At 31.7% G+C, this 23,486-nt stretch overlaps 1 protein-coding gene across 1 annotated transcript in view; it reads right to left on the reverse strand.

Annotated features, from left to right (window-relative positions):
- The window catches only part of LOC105363844 (uncharacterized), a 46,947-nt gene that overhangs the window by 13,708 nt on the left and 9,753 nt on the right, over positions 1-23,486 (reverse strand). Inside the window, exon 2 of the mRNA XM_011501642.1 lies at positions 22,343-22,528. Coding sequence (XP_011499944.1) covers positions 22,343-22,528 — 186 coding nt within the window. The remainder of the gene's footprint in view (positions 1-22,342; positions 22,529-23,486) is intronic.

Consider the following 23,486-nt stretch of genomic DNA (forward strand, 5'->3'; position numbering starts at 1 on the left):
GAAAGTACTTTAGCATTTTATTATTCACTCACTTATAAAATGCTTACTTTTAAGGAAATAAATTGTTAACAAGCACAATTTATTATATCTTTATAACAATATCAGCTGACAATTTTCCGCTTCATTCATTCATATATCATAAAACTAAAAATATGATATCGACAAGTCATCATAATGATCATAATCATCATGTTCTCTAATAATAATAATGATAACAACAACAACGATAATAATAATAATAATAATAATAATTATTATTATTATTATTATTATTATTATTATTATGAGATTTACATACATAAGAACATTTGTAGCTGTGTATTGGACATTTTATGGGTTTTATCGGCCAATATGCTTGTCAGTTATTTATATTCGACTTGAGCCGTAAGTCATATTTTATGCGTCATATACAATGCAGCAGAACAGGCTATGCATTACCTGTGATTTAAATATACTTATACGCCCCTGCTTGCTCGCTCACTCTCTCTCTCTCTCTCTCTCTCTCTCTCTCTCTCATTTCGAAAGGAAGGCTAGTTTATAGATAATACAAAAGTTACAGTATTCACTAGGGTATCAGAAAATAATGTGGTCGATGTCTCGTTGCCTGGTAAGGATTTGCCGGTTGCTTACCAGTCCAGGAAGTTCCAAAGGCAGGTGAACATAGTGGCGAGGTGAGCAATGTCCAAGAAGCAGAGGCGCCTTAATGTCGGCTGAAAACTGCAACTGCCGGCGATCGATGAACGACTCACTCGGCGACGGGACCTCCTAGAGCCGAGGCGCCGGCATCTTCGTGGTTCGCGTGCGACTCACCCATCGACCGGTCCTTCGCCTTACTCCCACCCTCCCTCGCGCCCTCGCGCCCTCACGCCCTCACTCACTACCTCTCTTCACTCCGAATCGTTCAACGTTAATTCGCCCAGAGGTTCACCATCGCCAAAAATCTCACCCACGAGGGCGTCGACCCACGATCTTCCCTTTGGCCCTTGACAGTCCCGCACTAGCGATCGCTTCCTTGCGAATCGCCCAAGTGATAAGTCACTGGCTGATGTTCCGTTTTCAATGAGAAATGCGGACTTAGCCAACGTCGCCCAAACTATTCTGCTGATACAAAATACATATGCTAAGTGATATGATTGGATATGATGGCGCTTGAGTCTGTAACGCAACGACGCGCATCATCCTCGAAGTGCAAAAACATTTGGTCTATTAGATATGAGCGACTCGGTCAATATTAAAAGTATCCATGTTATTTTAATAAATAATATCATTTCCAATAGTTACGGACAATCCCAATATAGAGGAAGAATTCCGATAGTAGTAACGTAAACATTCCACAATTACTCTTTTAATTGTTCCGCAAATTTTGTGTTAAATCATACCTCTTTCTTTAACGGTTAATGCGCATTCAGAGATAATATAATAGCATTTTAAATTAAAAACCTGCAATTTTCATTATAAGGATTTACTTGTCATCTACATTTTCCAACTGTTCCAACTCGCTTCCACTTATACTCTCGTATTCGAAATTATGAAAACTATTAATACTTTTTAGAACTCGAATTAGAACTAATCGTCGTGCAATTATGTATAGAGTCATTGTCAGGATACCTACACTTTTAAACAAAAAATTACCAAATGTATAGTAAAAAAAAAAAAATAAAGGTTCGAGAGAGGCATTCGAATCAATGGAGTTATATAATAAAAATGAAAAAGTCCAACGGAACAAAAAGAATGGAGATTGTCGAGTGCAATGAGCGAGGGAAGTGCGATAAAAGGTGGGGAAGGTGGAACGAAGAAATGCAGAAAAATCGTGACAGTCGCATGCACGCATATCGAAAGCCTTGCCGTCGGGCATTTTATGAACGCATCTCTGCGCCCGGAAAATTGACACAACTACAGCAGCGGAGATTTTCATTCGTCTGGAACATCCGTCAACACACGGGGAATAAATACCGTGTCAAATGGCTCAATCAGGGAATCAAAAAATTCTTGATGCTTCGCAAATACAAAGCGCTAAAAGAACAAACGGCAGCGAAAAATCGATCTAATCCTTACTATCGAATTAACGATTTCTAATTCGAAACTATAAACTTCTCTGGGCAAAACAAAATTTTAAATAATTTTTATTCGACAAAACAAACAAAACAAAACAAAACAAAACAAAACAAAATAAAAAAAAAAATTAAAAAAAAAATAAAAAAAAAAAAAAGAGAAGAAGAAAAGAAAGAAAAAGAAAAGGAAAGATAAACAACGAGAGTATTTGCTAAATTTTTCAACAAATTATATCTGAAATAACGCTTTTCATTTGGACCTTTTTCTTTATGATTTCTCTTGTTTCCTTTATGATCCACGATAGTCCAAAAAAAAACAAGATTAATTTTATTATAATAATTAGCATATCCTGAAAGCAATGTATAGACAACAACAAACATCCTCTAACAATTCAAAAGAATAATGAAATTGAAAAAAGATTATATGAATGTCAAAGTTATTATGCGTGCTTAGCTAATTTTCTAACAGTACAAATACATTGCTGCTTAATACGTATTTATGACAAATATATGACAAAATTATATTTTAGGAATACACTTACACTTACAAAAGTATCAAAAACATAAAGCTATTCCCCACACATTCAAATTTCAGTTTACCCACTGATAACTCTGTCCGTTGCAAAATATCGTGGGTAAAACTATTATAGGCGAGCCAACGTCTTGAATTATCATTTACATTTTTACAATATTTAGATGCTGATGATGTACATTACCTCTATCAATCCACCTTTCGAGAACAAATAAATTTTATAATCCATCACAACTAAATATTTGAGATTTTAAAAAGTAATAAAAAAACGCCATTATAAAGCTCTGAACATTTGATCGTATTTAAGAGTTCAATTCGTAACTTTACATACACGAACATAATATGTTGCCATGCTCATGAACTATACGCTTTCCTCGAATTTAATAAAGTACATTGCAACAAAAGCATTATTATTTACTATGCATAATTAATTTCATAATTAATATAGAAACGTGATTTTGCTCATGATAATTGCTAGAAACACAACTAAATGCAAAATTTGCGAATTTAAATGTTTGAAGTTAAAATTCATATACCAGCTTATTCTTTATTAAATAGAATTATTATCAATATGTGTTAAATATCATAAATAGTAAAGTGAATTTGAGTATGATCTATACTTTTAAGAGCTGAAACACCATTACAAGTAGGCATATATATATACATATTTGCCCATTGTTAAAATTAAGGAATAAAGGAATCATCTACTTCAATTAATTTCCTCCTTTCAAACATCACTATAAATTAGATTACAGATTTATAATTACTGCCTACTTATATTGAACGAATGAAAATATAATTATGAGAACTTTGAGAAAAATTTTTTTAAGTATTTTTATATCTTTAGAAATAAATTACATAAGAAATTCGTAATTTAGTGCATTAATTTTTCTTTTCTTTTTTTCTTTTTTTTTTTAACGATCGGCTTTACTAATTAAAATTGAAAAAATCGAATTATTTACAAAAAGTTATTGAAGAGTTTTAAATAAGATAAGATTTTAAGATTCAATTCAAAATACAGTAATAAAATTAATTTAAATATAAATTTACTTATTTTAATAACAAATTTTTACAGCATGTATATTAATATATGTGGCAATTAGCATTATAATTCGGCTAAATCACAAAAATTTTACACAATTTACTGTAATTATTTATACGTTTCTGTAACTTGTATAGAATTGGACGAATGTAGCTTTGAAATTCACAAACGTCCCGTTAAATTTATATAATTACTACTATATTTATCCTTTAGCAGGCATTCATCATGCTTAATAAGAGTAAAAATTTATATTTATATTTATGTAATAAATAACGCTGTAATGCTTATAATAATTAGCACTATAGTTGAGGAATATTTTACATATATGCAGCATTTAAAATAAATCAAAACATAGAGAAAAAATTATATATTTAGTTTTCATCTTCCCCTTATTATGATAATTACTTATATAAAGTAAAGATATATTTTCAGACTTTATATATTTAAAAAGAAGAAGAAAAAAGATGCACGGATTCCTGTATTTTACTCGAAATACAGAAAATAAATTCATATTCTCATATTACGACTCAATAAACAATACTTATTCCCTGGATGACGCTGTACGATTGTGTGAAATTTAATAATAAGTACATGCATTATCATCAAGCCCCGTATATCGATAAAATTATCTTAATGCAAATAAATATTTTGAAAAATGTAAATTTCTAATTCACATGTAGCGCATAAATAATTGTCTGATTAAACCTCTCTCTTTAATTATAATTAATTAGCAGTGTTTACGATATCGTAATAAATAAATTATATTATAATTTCAATTCGATTTATGTACTCTAGACATTTATTGCCTGAAAAAAAATATAATATTTAAATATGTGGACGAGTAGTTGTTGCATGTGTGACATGTGTGTAAATATTCAACTATGTTAAGTCGATGATATATTCCTTTCATTTTTAAAAATATTTCTTATGAAACTCATCTAATCAAATTGATAATAGTATATTCTAGAATTCAAGTAATTCACTGTTTAAATTTTTAGAATGCTATAGTGTAAAAATCGAAAAATAGAAGAAAGTAAAATAAACTATATAAATGGAAATACGTAAAGTTTTAAATACATATCTTTGTGGCGAATAAATTATGAATCATTATGACTGATAATTATCTACAATTTACATAAAACGTCAAATAATAAAAAGAATAATAAATTAAAAAAATAAAAAAAAAAAAAAATAGCGGGTAGATTAAGTTCAAGCACTGTTTGCTCAATTGAAACATTAAATAACATTATTATTAATGCATAATCCTCTTAATATACATGAATAGATGGTCATCAATCAAAGAAATGCGATTCGTCGGAATCGTTTGTTATTAAATGGAATCGGAGTAAAAATTTCTTAATTAAAAATACATATTAAAAGTCATATCTTAGAACTTTATGATTCAGATTATTTTCAGATTAATGGTAGATACGAAGAGGATAAGTCGAATTCATAAGTATGATAATCAATATATTTAAGGATTATTTTAATAGAGTATATTTAGCAAAACTGTTTCTATGAGAATTTATATTACAGAATACAAATTATATGATTTAGAATTAGAATCGAATTTTTTTCTGGAAGAATAACAAGTATATGACAGTAATAGATACAATCGATGAGTAAATGAATATGAGAAAGTACATATATAGTTTTAATCTTTAGGCCGTTTGACAAAAAAAAAAAAAAAAAAAAAAAAAAAAAAAAAAAGAAGAAAAAAACTATAAAGAAAATAGTAAAATGATCGGAATGATATAAATCAAACATTGAGCTTAGAAATGTCATAAATGTTTATAAGAAATCCATGAAAAGGAATAAAAGTAAATATCACTTTCATAAAATGTTCATAGAATGACAAATGCGTATGCGAACTAACAAAAATTTCGATACTATCGAATAATTTATATTTGAATGCAATTTTTAATTTATTTCGTGAATTGTTTTATCGATATAAAAGCTTAATTATGTAAAAATTGAAAGACTAAGTGAGAAAATCTTGAGAATACGAAAAAGGAAAAAATTCGAAAGAACTGTATGAAAAAGTAGATGTACGCGTAAATTTAATCGAAATAGATTTTCAAAATAGATCGAATCTAATTGGGGGGGGGGGGAAAGAAAATGGTGGCTTAACAATGAATTCAAATAGTTTTCGCAAAAAAGGGGGAAAAAAATGGAAAAACTATTTAATTAAATTGCACCACAGAAATACAACAAAATGCACGGTATTAAGCTTCGTTATATTGAGAAAATTAAATTCGGAAGCAATACTTTCATTAACAATATCAGAATTAACAATAACAGAACTTACTTTGATTTATTAAAGCTAAAATAATATGCAGATGGATATCATTGTCTCAAAGGTTCTCAAATGAATAGTATTATTAAAAATATTCCCGATAAAAGAAAAAATTGACAAGTATAGGGAATTTAAATAGAAAGCATCTCGATGCAATAATAAATAGTTGAAAATAAATTTTCTTTTAAATTGCAAAAACAAAAAAAAAAACAAAAAAAAAAAAAAACAAAAAAAAAAACAAAAAAAAAATGTAATTTACCTGAAGCTGGAATCTATTTTATCGAACTGACCGTAATTATAGTGCAACAACGACAAAAGACAAGATAACTACTACAAGAATCTAAAACTAATTTAGCTGCAAGGACAACATAATTAACCACTACACTGATAATAACTACGAATTTTGTAAATGATAAAAGGATTTGATGCTCCAGTTTTAGAAATCAGTCCTTTTGAAAATGTCATCTAGTTGGGTTGTATAATAGCAACAAAATAGCGCAAATGTATATTCCACCTCGCATAGTCGGAATAATTAAATCGCGCACATTAAGATTACCGGGGCACGCAACTGGGATAAGAAATAAAAGAGAAACATATAAGATTTTAATTGAAGAGTCGGGAAATAGTAGTAGACTTTCGTGTTAAGCACGACATTGCCAGTAGGATAATATTAAATTCAAATGTAAAAAGTAAGGCAGAAGCTAATTTACCTACGCGTATGTAATTTTAATATACATTAATATTACAAGTAGAATGCGGCAAGATTACGTTTACAAGATGAAATGCAGTTGCGGTCGACCAAACACTTATATCCATAATCGTGAAATATAAATAGATTGGATTTATCAATGCCAACATGGATTAAAACATGGACATTATTAAAGTTCATTAATTACACAAACATTTCACTTAATCATCATTGAAGTTATTACAATGCAAAGGCAAAGAAAAATTAACGCCACCATTTTAATTAATTGCTTCTACGCGCCATGGCTGCCTTTAATTAACAAAGGAATTATTATTATAACCAACAAATCTAAGGCTAAATAACTTTATCGTACTTGCCTACTTCAAACATTCCCTATTCTCAACAAACGCGCCGATCTTTATATTCCGCCTGCAATATAATAGCCGCAATTGACCAAATATATTTGCAATTCAAGAACAAATAAAGCCCCAGCGAAATGTTGTAATTACGTTTGCGATTTATATAACCGCGCGCTCGCTCGCGTAAACGCATATTAAACACTCGAATTGAATCATTAATCATTGGCTTTGCGTGTTGCTATTGCTGTTGCTGTTGCTGTAAATATAATAATGGCGATTAATTATCAAGATCCAACATACCCCAAATAATCACGTGACACGCGTGATATTAAGCATCGGAAGTGAAAAGCCGCACCGACACAACACGGACAGGAGACAAGGGGCATTAAAGGGTTAACTTGGGATGGGTTGAGTTGAGGGGAGAGGATTTGGGGACCCACGGCCCATCTCGCGTCACGCTTTAATCGTAAGACTCGTGCACTCGTGGGGCTGGGACGGCATCCGGACGATCCACGTAACTCGCGTCCGCGCGTCGCCTCGGCGAGATCACGGCTTTGGCTGAAGCAGCCGGCGTTACGAGGAGGCGGCGACCGCGCGACCGGCTCTCCCCGAGGACGTTTACCGGGCGAGTCGCGCTTCGGTCCCCGGCGCACGGTTTGCCAGCCTGGAGCGCGGCGATGGCTCGACTGTTCGCCTCCGCTCCAGCCATCCATCCACCCGCCGACGCCGGCGCCGGCGCCGCTGCTCCTTCTACCCCTACGGGCGCGCGCGCGCTCATCCCTTTTGCGCGAGTGCGACGCCGGGATATGGATCTCCCGCGACCCCTGGCCGCCGCTTGACGCGAGAGCGAGCGAGACGAGTGGATGGATTGGGGCGGATGGCGGGGAGGAGGGAGAGACCTGTCCGCACTTTACTCCATTTACGCCGCTGGCCACGACGACCCGGCTGATTGCACGTCTCTCCTTGTCCCAAAGTCCCGAGGTTCCTATTCCCACGGACACAGACGCCACCGGCGCTCTCCTCTCCCACCCACCATCATCCACCGTCGCTCATCGCCCCTCCCCGATCGCCCGACCGAACGACCTACCGCGTCAGCCCTCTGAAACTCGACTAACCCACGCGGGAGGACCTTGGGTGAGAGAGTAACACGCGATCGAGTATCCTGACACCAGAACATTATAACTTTACCTGGTGCCTAACCTATACATTGTTCCAAGCTATGGAGATTTTCACTTTTTCATTATCGATAGTACTTTTGCTCGGGCATAAGGGCAAAAGCAGCTTGCACTATAGAAAAGAAGTCCTAAAGGAGAAAAATTTTTGATAATCGCCTAGTATTTATGCACTAGCAACTTCTCTCTATTGCATTCTCATTCATAGTTTTGTTATATCATATTGTTAATTCCCACACCCCCGTTTCTCTATTATCTGATGCTCGTTTCTCTATTATCTCTTGCTCGTGGTAGCTTTTAATGGCCGTTCCTCAAAAATCATGACAAGTATTTATTTCTCACTCTCTCCAAAATTGTAGCTTCTATAATGAAGAATAATTATTATCGCAGACTAGAAGGTATCTTGAATATTTATGGAAAAAATGTCGAGGAAGCTGTACAAAAAGATAGTCCCGTAAGTATCATACGACTTTGAAGAGATTAAAATATTTTGCATTTTATAAATATTGTAAAAACATTATTTCAGCATTCGTTTATGAGTTATTCGCAAAACAAAAGAACGTTTTTCAATAAATATAATAATAAATAAATAAGCTAAATATTACATTTCGTTCATTATTTAATAATTTCCATCCCACCTTGAAATACCGTAGATATTCCATTCTTTCTACCTTCTTTTTTTTTCTTCTTTTGTTTTTCTTTTAAAAATTACGCATTTTCCTATGATTATTGTTATATTTCTTTCTTTATCAGATTTTAATAAGCCAGATTTGAATTGACGTAAAATCATTTACTAATACAACGCAATGCATTCCCTTCGAAAGCACAGCATTCACACTTTTTTTTTTTGTTTTTTGTTTTTGTTTAAACGACTTATAAGCAGCATCTACTCAACGATATTTTAATTTTTTTAATTTTTTTTTTACAAACCATTGCAATTCCAATGACTTGTAGTTGACCTTCGGGGCCTTTTCTCTTAACCGCATACACATACTAAACAACAATTTTTTTTGCCCTTTAATATTTTGACCTCTACTTCTCTATTTCAGTAATATTTTTTTAAACAAATGCATAAATGTGTTTTACATTATTTAGAAATAAAATTGATAAAAATGAGTGTTCAGTTATTTATTTATGTATTGAAAATACAATTTACAAAAAAATTTAATAATGTTAAAGATTTCTTACCTATTATTATTACGTATTATTTTATTGTTAAATCCTTAATTCAGTCAACGTGGGAGGACGATAATTCAAGTGCAATAGAATAATATAAACAATATTTTATACCCACTACGTAATTTCTACTCATACCACGAAAATCTGAAGATCTTCCTTGTCTTTTGTTTTTTTTGCTTTCTAAAGTATTTAAAGCAATTACATGCTTAAAACGTTAATCAAATTATTCAATTTAATTAAATGACTAATGCTATCTTGTTATTCTACACTGAAAATTTCTCCTCCGAATGATCGTCAGTCGTAACAATTGTAAAAACCGCATAATTATCGTAATAACGAAATTCATAACAGACTAAAGGAAAATCAATTAAACTATATTTTGACGTCGAAAGATGTAATATATTATCATAATTATTGGAACATTGATAAGACTCAAATCGCAATTTACGTAATCGATTGAACTGAAAAAAAATTATGTATGAAACAAAGCTATGCATCTCCTATATCACTACACAAGTTGATTCCGTCAGTTACTCCTTATTTAACAACTCTCCCTCCGTGTTTCTTGTCTTCTCTCTCCAACTTCCGTCTATATATTGTCACTCCCCGGAAAGCTTAGCTCGCCGTGTTGGATCGTACATTTAAGCCTTGACAGGAAAAGCACGACGGGAATAGTGAAGAGGAAAATAAGAGGAGTTCGTGAAGTATCTAAGGGTAGAAAGAGAGAGAGTTGATAAGATGTTGCAGGAGCCGAGGGGAAAAAACAAAAAAAAATATGCGGGTGTAGTATCCCCGGATTTTAACGAGACTCATTAACCTATAATATGTAGTAAAAATGAAAAGAGAAAATAATAACTACAAGCTTACTCTCTACTGTTTTTCAAAATACTTTTAAACTTGTGCTTTTCTTTCTTCTCTATATCATAGTTGTTGTTGTTTATTGTTTTTGTTTTTTAACCCAAAAACTTATATATGCAAAGGATCTGAGTTGCTCAACGAGTTTTGAGTAACCTTATGAATGTAAGAACCTACAAACTTTTTCAAGCTTTCCAAAGTTTATTATTCCAAGATTATATAATGAGTATTTCAAAGGATCTACACATCTCAATTCTCTTATATAATTACAATCATGTATGAAATTTCTTAACTTTCTTTCTCTTTCAATCTCTCACCTAATCTATATTATTGTATTTTCGCTACTCTCTCTCTCTCTCTCTCTCTTTCTCTCTCTCTCTCTCTCTCTCTCTCTCTCTCTCTCTCTCTCTCTCTCTCTCCAGTATATTAGATAATTCAATAACACTTAAACCTAAATATATGTTAAACAAAACAAGCTTTAAAATTAATAAATATATTTTTAAATCATTTGCTTTATTCTAACAATACATATTGTAATATAAATTGAAAATATAAAATATTAATAATTTCAATAATATGTAATATCTATACATACTAGAACAAATTCAGAATAACAACGAGATTTTCCCAGTATCGCATTAATAAAAATATTCTTAATAAGAAATACAAATATTTTTGTATTTATTTTATAAATTGATAATACAAAGTAACTATTCTTCAATTTTATAAACAATAGAAGTAAGAATAATTATAAAATGCTACGAGTCTTTTAGATAATTTTATATTTCTATCGATTTACAATTTTTAAATTCATAAATAGTTTATATGTAAATAAACGTCGGATATTCTCGTGACATGGAAAATAAATTTGCATAAATTGCTTGTCCTATGTACAAAAACTAAATACGTATCAGTGACACAATTAATTTATAGTGGTGTGATAAATTATAAATTTCTATACTTACAACCAAATTTATTATTAATGACAAGTTTCATTGGTGCGTTAAAACTTATTTTAAAACTATTATTGATCTTATCTATTTTATACAATAAAATTGCTTATTCTACAATAAGATAATATATGCTATTTACTAATAAATAATTATCTAATTTTTGTATTATTTAAATAATAATTGTTTTTAATTAGTATTGATTTCTTTTTCAATTAACAAAAAAAATTAGTTAACTGTCGTTTTTATGGTTTTTATCTTATTCCAATTATAAATTTTACATTATACTTAATCAATAAACATATTTTATAAATTGAAATATGTGTATATATATATATATATAAATATATATATATATGTAGTTTGTATCACTTGCGTGCCTATGCACGCGCGCGCGCGCGCGCGCGCGCGTGTGTGTGTGTCCATGTGTGTGTGATTAACAAGCAAGTTAATTAATAAACGCGTGATTTTGACCACTGCGTACAATTATATTTAAAAAATCTGTTATTTACCTTTCACCATTCTAATTATAACAGACAACATTCAAGAAAATCCTATATTAAATTTTGTATTAAATAGCAGTCAAACGAATAATAAAACTTTTTATTCTACAGACGAAATAATTTTTTATGCTGATATAACTGTGCTATACATTAGATATTTTAATTATAATTTTTTTTTATAGAAAATAAACAATACTTTCAACTAAAATTAGCTATTTTATTAATGGATTTCGAACGGCTTTGCTTAAACTGCTTTCTCAATTTCATTAAAAATTCGAATTGATAAAATTAGTAAAATAAATAAAATTAAAATATGACATACATAAAATATATTTTGTATAGAAAATGTTCATTCTTGTGGATATAGATATATTGAAAATTTATTGTTTTGTTTTTATAATCCTTGACTGTTACCCAAGAATTATGGAAATTCAGTAGTATTATACGAGAAGTGACGGCATAAAATCAATTTCATTATTTGAATAAAGATTTTATAATAAATCGCTTCAAGCTTTGTTATTAATTTGTATTTGGAATCTTTTACAATTTAATTTAATTTAAATAATTACATCGATAACTATTATAATAAAAGAAGTAACGAGTTTGCCAATGTAAATACTCACAAAATTCATAATACTAATATAAAATTTAACTCTGATGCGACAAATAGTAGAGAGCCAACTCTGATAATTTAGAATATTATTACAAATATGAAAATTGATATAAGGACATTAGGGAATTGTGTAAACAATACTGAATAATACACGAGATGGAATATCTACACTTTATAATACTCCTCGCAGGGTTTTCCATATATGAATTACTCATATGATTTTGCTCATAATGATCTAAATTATTTTGTGGCGTGGCATTTAGCCGATTGATAACTAAAGGTTATAATTAGGATTGGTAAGCATTATCCTCTTAATTGGTGTATACTAAAATTGAAGAAAAAAAAAGGCCTTTATATGACAATTCTTGTTTGATCTGAAACTATAATAGGCCAATGAATCGAGAAAAGAAAGAATGTCTTCGACGTAATGCCGGGGAACATCGTTTCTTTCGAAAATTCTTAAAAGCTTAAGGATACGTACTACTTTCTTAGCTGCTACAGTTTATAACGATAAGAAATCAGGATAAATAAGAGGAGCGAAAAGAGGTCACACACAATTGTAGCTGCGAGGACTGAAAAGCTTTTACATTTGGTGGTGTTCCAACTTTGACTTTCGCTCTCTGTTCCATATCCCAGTCATATTTTCTTATTTTCCGCTTCTCGACTCTTCTAGACGTCTCGCTTGGTCACTCTGAAAATTTACTATTAACATTTGCCAGATGCGTGTGCAATGTGCTAATCTCATTTTTCACGAATAACCACGATAAAGTTACAGTCGAGTCTTTATTAAATAAGATTCAAGTATAATAGAATAAATTTAGATTGGATTCTTTATTAAATCTTATTAAAAGAAAATTTCGAGAAAACTACAATTTTGAAAATAACAGGTCGTAATGAATAATCATTTTCATTGTAAAAAAAAGTCTTTGTAATATTAAATTACAAATTGACTAGAAACAAATATTGTATATATCTAAAGATAATCCTTGGTAAATGAGAAAGATGAATTTGGAATTCAAAGGAACCTACTTTAAACATCGAATAAGCTAAACTTTTTCCGAAAAATACTATTACTTCATGTAATTTATAAAGAATTAGAAAATTTATTTGCATTGTAATAACCTATTTTTTCTTCTACATCGAAGATATTTAACAATAGAAAAATATAATATTATTTATACCTATACATATCTTACATTTTATTCAACGTTAAATTCTTTTGATTTTCGAGATTAAATATTATGTTCGTACGCTATTTATGTTAACTATGAATTCTAATTTTTTATCTCCGACTGCATAACTTGATACAATTTCCGATGAAATTTCAAGTTTTCCTTTATGCCATATGACTATGTAATTTCTATATTTGTTACTTTATTTTGTTTAAAAAAAAAAATTTTTTTTTTTATTTTTGTTTTTATTTTCAATTACTTAGCGAATGTTATAATATATTTTTTATTTATACTCTTATACAAATATCCGATCAATTTATCACTGTATAGACTTTTACATGGACATTGTTGCAATATAATTTGGCAGCGTATTAATATAAAATAATCATTTGATCTTTCGTCACTACAGGTAATCCTACATAATTTGCAACTCATTATAAAAGTATTCCGTTTATAATTGCGATTTCTTCGTATATCTATTTGGAATAAGGACTTTAATTAGCAGTTTATCTATATAAATTTAAATAAACTTTATTTTCCATTTTATCGAGATTATTGTCTGGCACAGAAGAAAAACATTGTATTTCACGTAATATATGCTGGATAAATATTTTCAAAATATGCTCCTGAAAATATTGAATTATAACAAAATATCTTACGTTAGGCAATATAAAATTTTATTTACATGCTTCATCTTGAATTTCACATAATGTAATAAGAATCGAAGATCTTGTTTTACATAAAAATGGCATAAGACGTCTATTAAGGAACGATAAAAATTGACTACACAAAAATATCGTAAATAAATAATGGAAAATATCTTTCGATTTTAGTTTCGTATAATAAGACGTTATTCTTTTCATCAAAATTTAAAAAATAATTTTTATATAGAATTCCGTAGTAATTAAGAATATTACTTGATTATAAGTTAGCATCCCGATAACGTCGATCTAATCAGTTTATAATCGAGAATTTTTTTCAATACTCGTAAATGAAAAAATTGTTTATAATCCTTGGAAAATTCGATGAATCGTATCCAATTAAATGGTGAAATTATTGCGAAAACTGACTGAACTTGCGCGTTTATAATAACAATTACGTGCTATTACAGATTATCCATTTTTATTTCAAACTTTAAAGCAAAGTTTTTTCAACTCGTGCAGATGAAAATATAGATTCATCTTAATCATCGATCTATTGAACATCTAAACATCTAAAATATAAGAATTTACGAAATTTTTTCCTTTTCAAAAGTGATATTATGTTATAATTATTTTTAATAAAACGATATTACTTTTCTTTTTTTTTTTTTTTTTTTTTTTTTTCAACGTTCGCTCGTATTATTTACGAATAATATTCGTTAATATAATAATAGATCGATGCACAATTACTAATACAATTATAATTAAAGAGCTTCGTTACTTTATCGCGCATCGATGGTGTTGATATACAATGTAACTCCAATAACACAATCGTCACTATGCGAGGAAATATTCTTTTTAAATTCTCGGTCGAAGTTTTTCATTAATGTATAAAGAATCAAATGTCTCGCCCCTAGCGTCTCCCACTCGCTCTCTCAATCTCTCCTCGATGTCATTTATCTTCATGCTAGTCTAGCAGTACGTAACCAGAATGCATAGCAGCGTGCGATTAATCAGGCGAGCAAAAGGGGCGAGATATCTACAAAAACAGTAATTCACGGATATTAGTAATGGCAGAACGGACAAGATAATGTGCATCGTACCCTCGTAGATATAATTCAGAAGTCGCTGCGTACGACTATACACACTCATCCTCTCCGAGGGACCGAAACTCGATATGACTCAATATCGATAATGGCCTAATTAAAGTCTCGGTTACAACAGCAACGTCTCTTTGTCCTTTGCTCGACCATCGCGACGCTCTCGGCTTCGGGAATGAAACGTGGCTTGAACACATTGTGGGATTAGAGCGGAGGAAAGAGTAAATTTTCACACTAAGCTTTCCAAACACGCGAAATCCCGCAGGACTGCAGTGTACCCATTAGGTTTCTCGAAGGATCGTTAATTTTAATTTTACGCCGTGTGATAATGCGCGCCTTGCCTTAAGAATTATAAGCACAGGAGTGTCAACGGGAAATCGAATGGACATAATGCATCATTTGTCGCGTCAAAATAATAAAATTATCCTTATAAAGTAGGAATAAAGATGATATACACTAAATACTAGCGTGCAATTTACCGGCAATTACCTATAAAAATAATCCAACTAGCTTATAGGCAAAAATTATTTGATGAAGTAAAAATTAAAGGTACTACATTAAGACGATAAGTCCCGAAACTTATCTCGATTGTCATTATCCTCTCTTCAAAATTCAACGCTCCAGACCATTATAAACGTTCTTGACGCAGACTGTATAAAATACTTGGCCGTTTAGTCTAGACCATCGATAAGTAGATGGTGTTCCTAATTTCTCTTCAAAATTCTGTTGGCAGAGTCATGGCTAAACCGCGGAATCGCTAATACAATATTAAAAACTTTAATCAATTAATTCTAAACCCTGATATTAAAATTAGATGACTTCGAATGTTATATATATATATATATATATATATATATATATATATATAGAGAGAGAGAGAGAGAGAGAGAGAAATTCAGATTAATGGTATTGTCGTATTAACTAAGTCTAGGAAAAATTATTAACTTGCTTATGAATTATAAAATTGCTTATTAATAACGAATTGAAGCCATATTTCATGAATAAAATTTATATTTAGAACAATTCAAACGACCAACACACTGTCATATCTCCTAACGAATATCTCCGTATGCTAATATCTACAAATTCAACATTAAAGATCTGATAATGAAGGTGTTGACCTTACATTGCATAGAGGATGCCTGATATCTCGTTAAAGTTTCTTTATCACTTAATTATAAATATTGCTTTTCAATGAAGTATTCGGGCATCTGCAGTGACGACGAGAGAGATATCGTGCATTATCAATTGTTTATTCATTATTCCATTCGCTTCCGGATTTTCAAATATAAAGATAAAGATAGTTAACTAGTGCTGACTAGCGAATGTAACACTCGTCGAGTGGCAATCGAAGTTAACACGTATCTTACGCAATCACTATTTATTATTTAAGCACAATCTAGAATTCACGCAATCGTTACGTGTATTTTCGTATGCAAAATTCTTTTAAAATTGATATTAACAGCTTTTAAGTCCAATTATAAAAGTGTATTGAGTTAATAAACTTCCGAATTTCTAAGGCCATTTGAAAATAAAGAATAAGTAGTATAGTAATAATAGTACAATTAACTTGGATTAAAATGTATGCAATTTATGTTCTACTAAATGCGTTTAAAAAATGTAAATATAAAAAGAAACTATTTAAATTGATATTAGTAATAGTAGTAGTAATAGTAATAATAGTGGTGGTGGTGGTGGTGGTGGTGGTGGTGGTGGTGGTGGAGGTGTTAGTGGTGGTGATGGTGATGGTGATGGTAGCGATATCGATCGAGCAAGAAAACTTTACAAGTAAAGTAACAACGCTAAATTAATATTTCGTAAATGCCTATCGGCCTTCCCTTGCAGATACTATATCTCTAATTACTTAAAGGGCTAGAAAGATCAAATGTGACTGTGCAAAACTGTCGCATGTAACTCCCATTACAATTTGAAAGTATACTGTTGGAGTAGGATAATGTTTCGAGCGAAGGTGTTAGTATTATGACGCAATGAAGGGTTGATGTTGCTAGTAAAGGCGCAATAAATCAGGTGCCTTCCCCCCCCCCCCCCCCCCCCCCAACAGCTCTTCCATTCGCGTCGCTGATGCTCATTGGGAATCCGACATTTTTTCAGGATTAAAGTCGAACGCTTTGCGCGCATAGCAACTTACACGACACTTGCTCGAAAAACCATTATATCGTGAAATATTAATAATAAAGCCTAATCATTGCTTCGAGTGTCTTTGAATAATCAACTGATTAAAATATGTCTCTGTATATAAGTATTCATACTAAATACTATATTCGCTACTCGGATTAGTCATGATTTTATTATTTTCTGCACAGACGCGAAGTGCCTTTACTCGTCATGATTAAATCACGATTGATTTGAAACTTTTACATTAATTGGAAAGTGCATATAAATTGTTGAAACAAAAGCGAGATACATTCGAGTGTGTTTTGTCATTTCGGTGATTTTAAGCATTGGCAAAATATTTGCTAAATAAATTTCACATAAACTTGTGCACGAAGCGTTCATTGTTACATAGAAAAGTATTGGACTCGGGTTTATAAAAATCAACTTTTAACCAACTTAAATGAATACACGAAATTTATTTTGTATGTCGTGTGTGTGCGCGCGCGCGCGCGCGCGCGCGTGTATGTGCGAGAGACTCTGCGTATGTGTTCAGTGTAATAAATTTAATTTGCGTTCAATGTACGTACACGTAGCTGTAAGTAGGAAGAATCATCAATATTCTATATCTGGATATATTATTTATGAAGAAAAGAAAACTCTACGTCAATCAACAAAAGAAACTCTAAATCAATGAAATGCGTTACGATTCCCTTTCTCATTATAAAAGGGAATACTTTCATTGACATTGTTGAATGGTACTCTATGGTGTTGTTTTTTGGTTTCTTTTTACATTATAAATAGATATTTTCATTGAAATACCTTACTATACATTAGTAAATAGATAGTAATAAAAAAGGAGATATAACTAAGAGTCGTCTCAAAAGAAAAGTATCGATCAATTTGTATCTTTGAAGGATCTATGAAACAGAAACTTCACATTATTCCCGACAGATTTTCAATATTCACAAGCTTAATGTCTAGACAAGAAAAATTCTTACAACTTATTAAATTTCGAACATGCATGAATCAGATCTTTCTTTCTTTCTGTTTATTTTATTTTTTTTTTGTTTTTGTTTTGTTTTGTTTGTTTTTGTATTTATTTGTTTTTGTATTTATTTGTTCTGCCTTTATTATTGCCTCTCCATTTTAAATCCTCCTTGTTCAACTAGCGTATTGAAATTCGAAATTTGTTGCCAGCAGCGGCTTACAAAAAAAAAATCACATTCACGGAAGAAAGCACAATTTCATTATTATGCGCCGATCGTCTCATGTAACATTATCATTGACACCCGTTCACGCGATAAAACAGCGAACGCTATTAAAAATAATAATAATGATGATAGAAAAGGTATCGATATCTCGAGCGAAACCTTTACGGATTTCGTAGTCAGGGCCGTGATTCTTCGGGCGGCAATTAGCTCGAAGGCTTGAAAGTGCCTCGGCCCCTTCTCCAGGCGCATCCCGATGGAGTTAAAGCCGAGACTCGACGTAAGATCGAGCCGATATTCGCCGGAAGTTAAACGTCGCCGATGCCATCGAGGCGAACGAACGTCGCGGCACAATCTACGGCTCGAGCTCGGGTTATTTACGGCTCCGAGACGCCCCCACCTCTCCTCCTTGCAAATATCGCGCGTGAAAGAGGAGCCTCGTCGCGCTTCGAGGAATTTCCAAAATATTAGCACGAGTTGCAAAGTCTTTCGGCCGAATACTTCGGCAAACTTCCGCCCGAGCCTTAGCGCTGCACTGTCTTCGAGCGAACGAGATCCCACGTAATTCACGAGCTGCTCTGAAAAATCCCCTCTTGGCCTGGAAAATCGCTGGAAGTCGGCCTTTCGGCCGAATCTACGGGCGAGCAAGAGGCAATTACTCAAATTTTCACGCTGCCTTTGTCGCTCCACGAGAGCTCATTCAAAATATTTTTCGATCGAATTTCGGTCCAACTATTTCTATTAATGCAAAATACTCGGTGGAGAATTTTCATTATGACGACGAATTTAGTAACGGCTTTAATAATATTATCAGAAAGCCATAATTGGATAAATTATCATTTGAGGAGGAGTTTGAGGTGAAACTTTAATGTGATTATAAAATAAGGAAAGAAGAAATAATCGCTCGCGCCACTCCCGTGAATGTAATATTGTTTATTCATTTTAATCAGCAGTTTAAATGGGCAAAAGTCAGTGGGAACGTAAATAGAAGGTAAGGGAAAAAAATTGTTCAAGACTTGCGAAGTGAAAAGGAGTGGCGTAAAAAAAATCCTTTAAAAATCAAAATTAATTTTGATATTAATCATATCGTCAAGTAAATAATGAGCAAATAATGTTAACTATCGATATTTTATTACTAATATAACTATTATTGAGAAATTATTGGCAAATTATAGCCAGTGTAGGGTTAATAATACGACTATAACAAAGGCGATAATAAGTATAAAAGTACTATGAGAGGTTATATTAATGAATGTTTATATTATAGTATAATCTCTCCTTAAATTATAATCAACGATATTACGAATTTTCCAATATGAAGGAATAGAGCCTGAAAAACAGCGATAGCAAGATGATACGTATTATACACAATAGAAGAAAATATCTGGTTGAAAAATCTGAGAAAAAGCATATGTTTTTCAAACCTTCGTATTGTGTCAATTGTGAAATTCTCTATTCTCAGTCTGAAATGGTAAACAAAGCTATAAATTATCTATATAATATAATGGAAAGTTTCGAGCAAATGCCTCCTACCTAGGCGGATTAGACTTATATTGATGAAACGGAACGGCAGGGGGTTGGTGGTGCACTGGTGAGGGGGGGGGGGGGCAGAGAGAGAGAGAGAGAGAGAGAGAGAGAGAAAGCATTAAGAAATAGCAATTTGGCGTTACAAGTAATTCAGTTCATTTTAAGAACCTTTAGGCAATTTTTTAACTCGACTGAAACTAATTTAACTATTCTCATCTGTTCACTTATATTGTCGAATAATAAGAAAATTTCTTTTTCATTTTTACAAGTAAGAAGACTTATATTTAAGTAGAAGATAATTCATACGATATGTGCGACTCATTATTATACACATCGAAATCGACTCGTTCGTGGATAATTTTTTCTAAAAGTCCATCTAAAAGACCATTAAACCCTTGGAAAAGTTAATTATACGGAAATTATTATATTCATATGAATTTTCATTATAACAATATAATAAGAATATGGCACTATTTTTATATAAAAATGACATTACGATCGAGATGACATTTTAAAAAGTCACAAATATTATTAAGTAATTAATTACAATTCTAGTCAAATAATTGTAGTTCCAATTACATCATTTATAAACATTTGTTTCGATTGAAATTAATGTGGATACATATATTTTTAACATTATTCTGCAATGTAAAAAAAAACAAACAATAATCAAATATTTTTATTTATACAAATATTATAAAAAAATATACATGCATGTTTGTATAATTCAGTTTTAAATTAATTTTTTTACCAATTAATTTTTTTTGCCAATTACAAATAAAAAAATGGAAACAAAAAAGTACTCTTCGAATATAAAATAACTTATTGAATTCTAAATGTCGTTTAAATTGATGTCGCTAATAGCAATTTAAATATATTAATTGATTTTTATGAAGATCTTTTAACTGTATAAAAAAAATAAAATATATGCTAACATCAATAATTTAATAAATATTTACATGTAATTTTATTTACATCATTATTCATTTAATCATTGTACTTTGAACTATTTAAAGATGTTTTTCAATTTTTTATATTCTACTTGAACTAGAAAAAAAAAAAGATCGTATCTATACAATAAACGTAATTTTATCAAATGAAATCATGTCAAACGTTGATTAATTTTTTCTAACTTATTTAAATATCTGCCGTTTTGTGCTCAATGCCAAATTTGAAACAAAAATATAAAATAACAATATGTAATTTATTTCGTTATTTGCAAATTTATTATTCAAAACTGTATTCATTAAATAGAATTATTGTAACATTTGATTATTACAAATGCATTTATTCATTCGTAGATGAATATGAACTTGAATTGGATTATTTTAAAATTTTTGAATTTTTCAGCCAATATATTGTGATTTGTCAATTGATTCATCAATGCGTTTATCAATTATGTATTGTTCGTCGAAATTAAAATCAATATATGCTATTATAAATATATTTATTGTTCATTAGTATCCAGGCTATTTTCAAATAGACCAAATTCATCTTAACATGAAAATTATTATTATAAATATGTTCTAAAAAAAATATGAAGTGTTCATGCTTGTGTGCGTGCGTGCGTGTGATTAATATTTTGACATTTTGGAATATTGTTAAATGACCTTGATTTTACGAGCACTATTTCAAATCGTAACAATCGGAACGTTTTCTTTAACAAATTTTTTACCCAAACTATAATCACACTTGTATCTACTATGACAATTCACACACGTGCATACAGACACACGTGCACACACACACACACACACACACACACACACACACACACATATATATATATATATATATATATATATGTGTGTGTGTGTGTGTTAATATGGTATTGGAAAATTATTTGACTTTTTTATTGTCGTATTATATTCAGTGTTTGTTATAGGTAGCTTATCCTATAAATGTCAAGCTCGTATGAAAATTTTCGAGAAAGCCACTCAAAGTAACATTACAAAATCATTCAACGCAGATAAGTGATAATTATATTTAAAATTGAAACGTTTAGTAATCTACAATAAACACTAGGTCACCGCATTATCTGGAAACGGCTTGAAAAGTAATCTCATTGCATCTATCTCTATGCGCTTGCACGTGTAAATGCCAAAACGATAAAAGCAATGAACAAAAAGGCTCGTTTTCATAAGAAATCGATAGATAGAGAGGAATTACCATCAGCCGACTGATATAATCCAACAAAATAAAAGAAAGAAAAGAAAGAACAAGAATCAATAGTCCATAACTGCGGCACAGCAGCGTCGATAGGGTGGCCCAAGATATTTAGCAGAGGGTAAAAGAGAGAACGAGAATAGGATGATAAGGCAGGTATCGAGTTTACTTACCGCGGATGAAGGGCGCAGTCGCGCGGCACTGTATGACAATTATTGATTGTCGGGGGTGGTGCCTGGCAACAGGAGACCGCTGGTTCATGTCTGTGGGGATGATTGGCCAACTGTTGGGGGCTGCGCACGAACTGCAGGGAACTACGTAGGCTCCCCGGTAGATGGCAGCGTGGCGTTAGCTGCTCGCTGAAACAATCGACGACATATCTTTTTAGTTTTCAATGGGCATTGGGCTCATCCCTTGTCTCACTACTCCTCGCCAATCACCGTCAACTCTCACCCTCCTCATCCTCATCCTCATCCTCATCCTCATCCTCATCCTCATCCTCATCCTCATCCTTCCCAAACCCATCCGCGTGACCACTCGATCGCCCGAACCCAACGCCCCAGCGCATCTTCAGCCCTCGCTAATACAGCCGGCGATCGACGACTTTTCATCCTTCGAGACGCTCCTTTTTCCTTTTTGCACTTGGACTTTGACTTTTCACGACGGCTCCGAGGGCCCGACCGCAAACTACGAGTACAATTTCTAACCACGAAAGCCATCTACTTTGATTGATCGTTGAATTTGCTGGTTAAACTATCGCAGACGTAAGGATTTTTGCACTCCAATTGCGTTAAATGAGCGGCACGGAATGGCAATTAAGAAAGTAAATCGATTGCGAGAAATGCATTTGAAAAAAGATTTCATACGTTATTATAACTTCCTATCCGAAGTAAGTGCTCGTGAGAGATGATAGATGATACAAAAAAGAGACAGAGTGTCGATAATTTCCTGAATCGTCGATAACAAAAAAAAAAAAAAAAAAAAAAAAAAAAAAAAAAAACTATTCGAAACACTTAACGAAAGATTCTCTATCTATAAGGCATTTTTGGTAAATGCAAAAAAGCACAAATAGGTTAGTAATATAATGTAAATTATGTAAGTATATCGCGCAATCAGATTTGTGTGCTTTAAATCAAATTGGATTTTATTAATGCTTTCATCGGAATCGTTCGAGATAAAAATATTTTCAGTAAACTAATGCAGTTTCTTTCACTTTATCAACAAAGCATTAGTGCATCATAAGAATTTCTTACAATTAACTCGAGTACTTAGAATTTAATGAAAAATAATAAATAAACAATGTTGCAAGCGAAGATG

The sequence above is a fragment of the Ceratosolen solmsi genome, unplaced genomic scaffold, assembly GCF_000503995.2.
Source record: "Ceratosolen solmsi marchali unplaced genomic scaffold, CerSol_1.0 scaffold28, whole genome shotgun sequence".
Classification (NCBI taxonomy): Eukaryota; Metazoa; Arthropoda; class Insecta; order Hymenoptera; family Agaonidae; genus Ceratosolen; species Ceratosolen solmsi.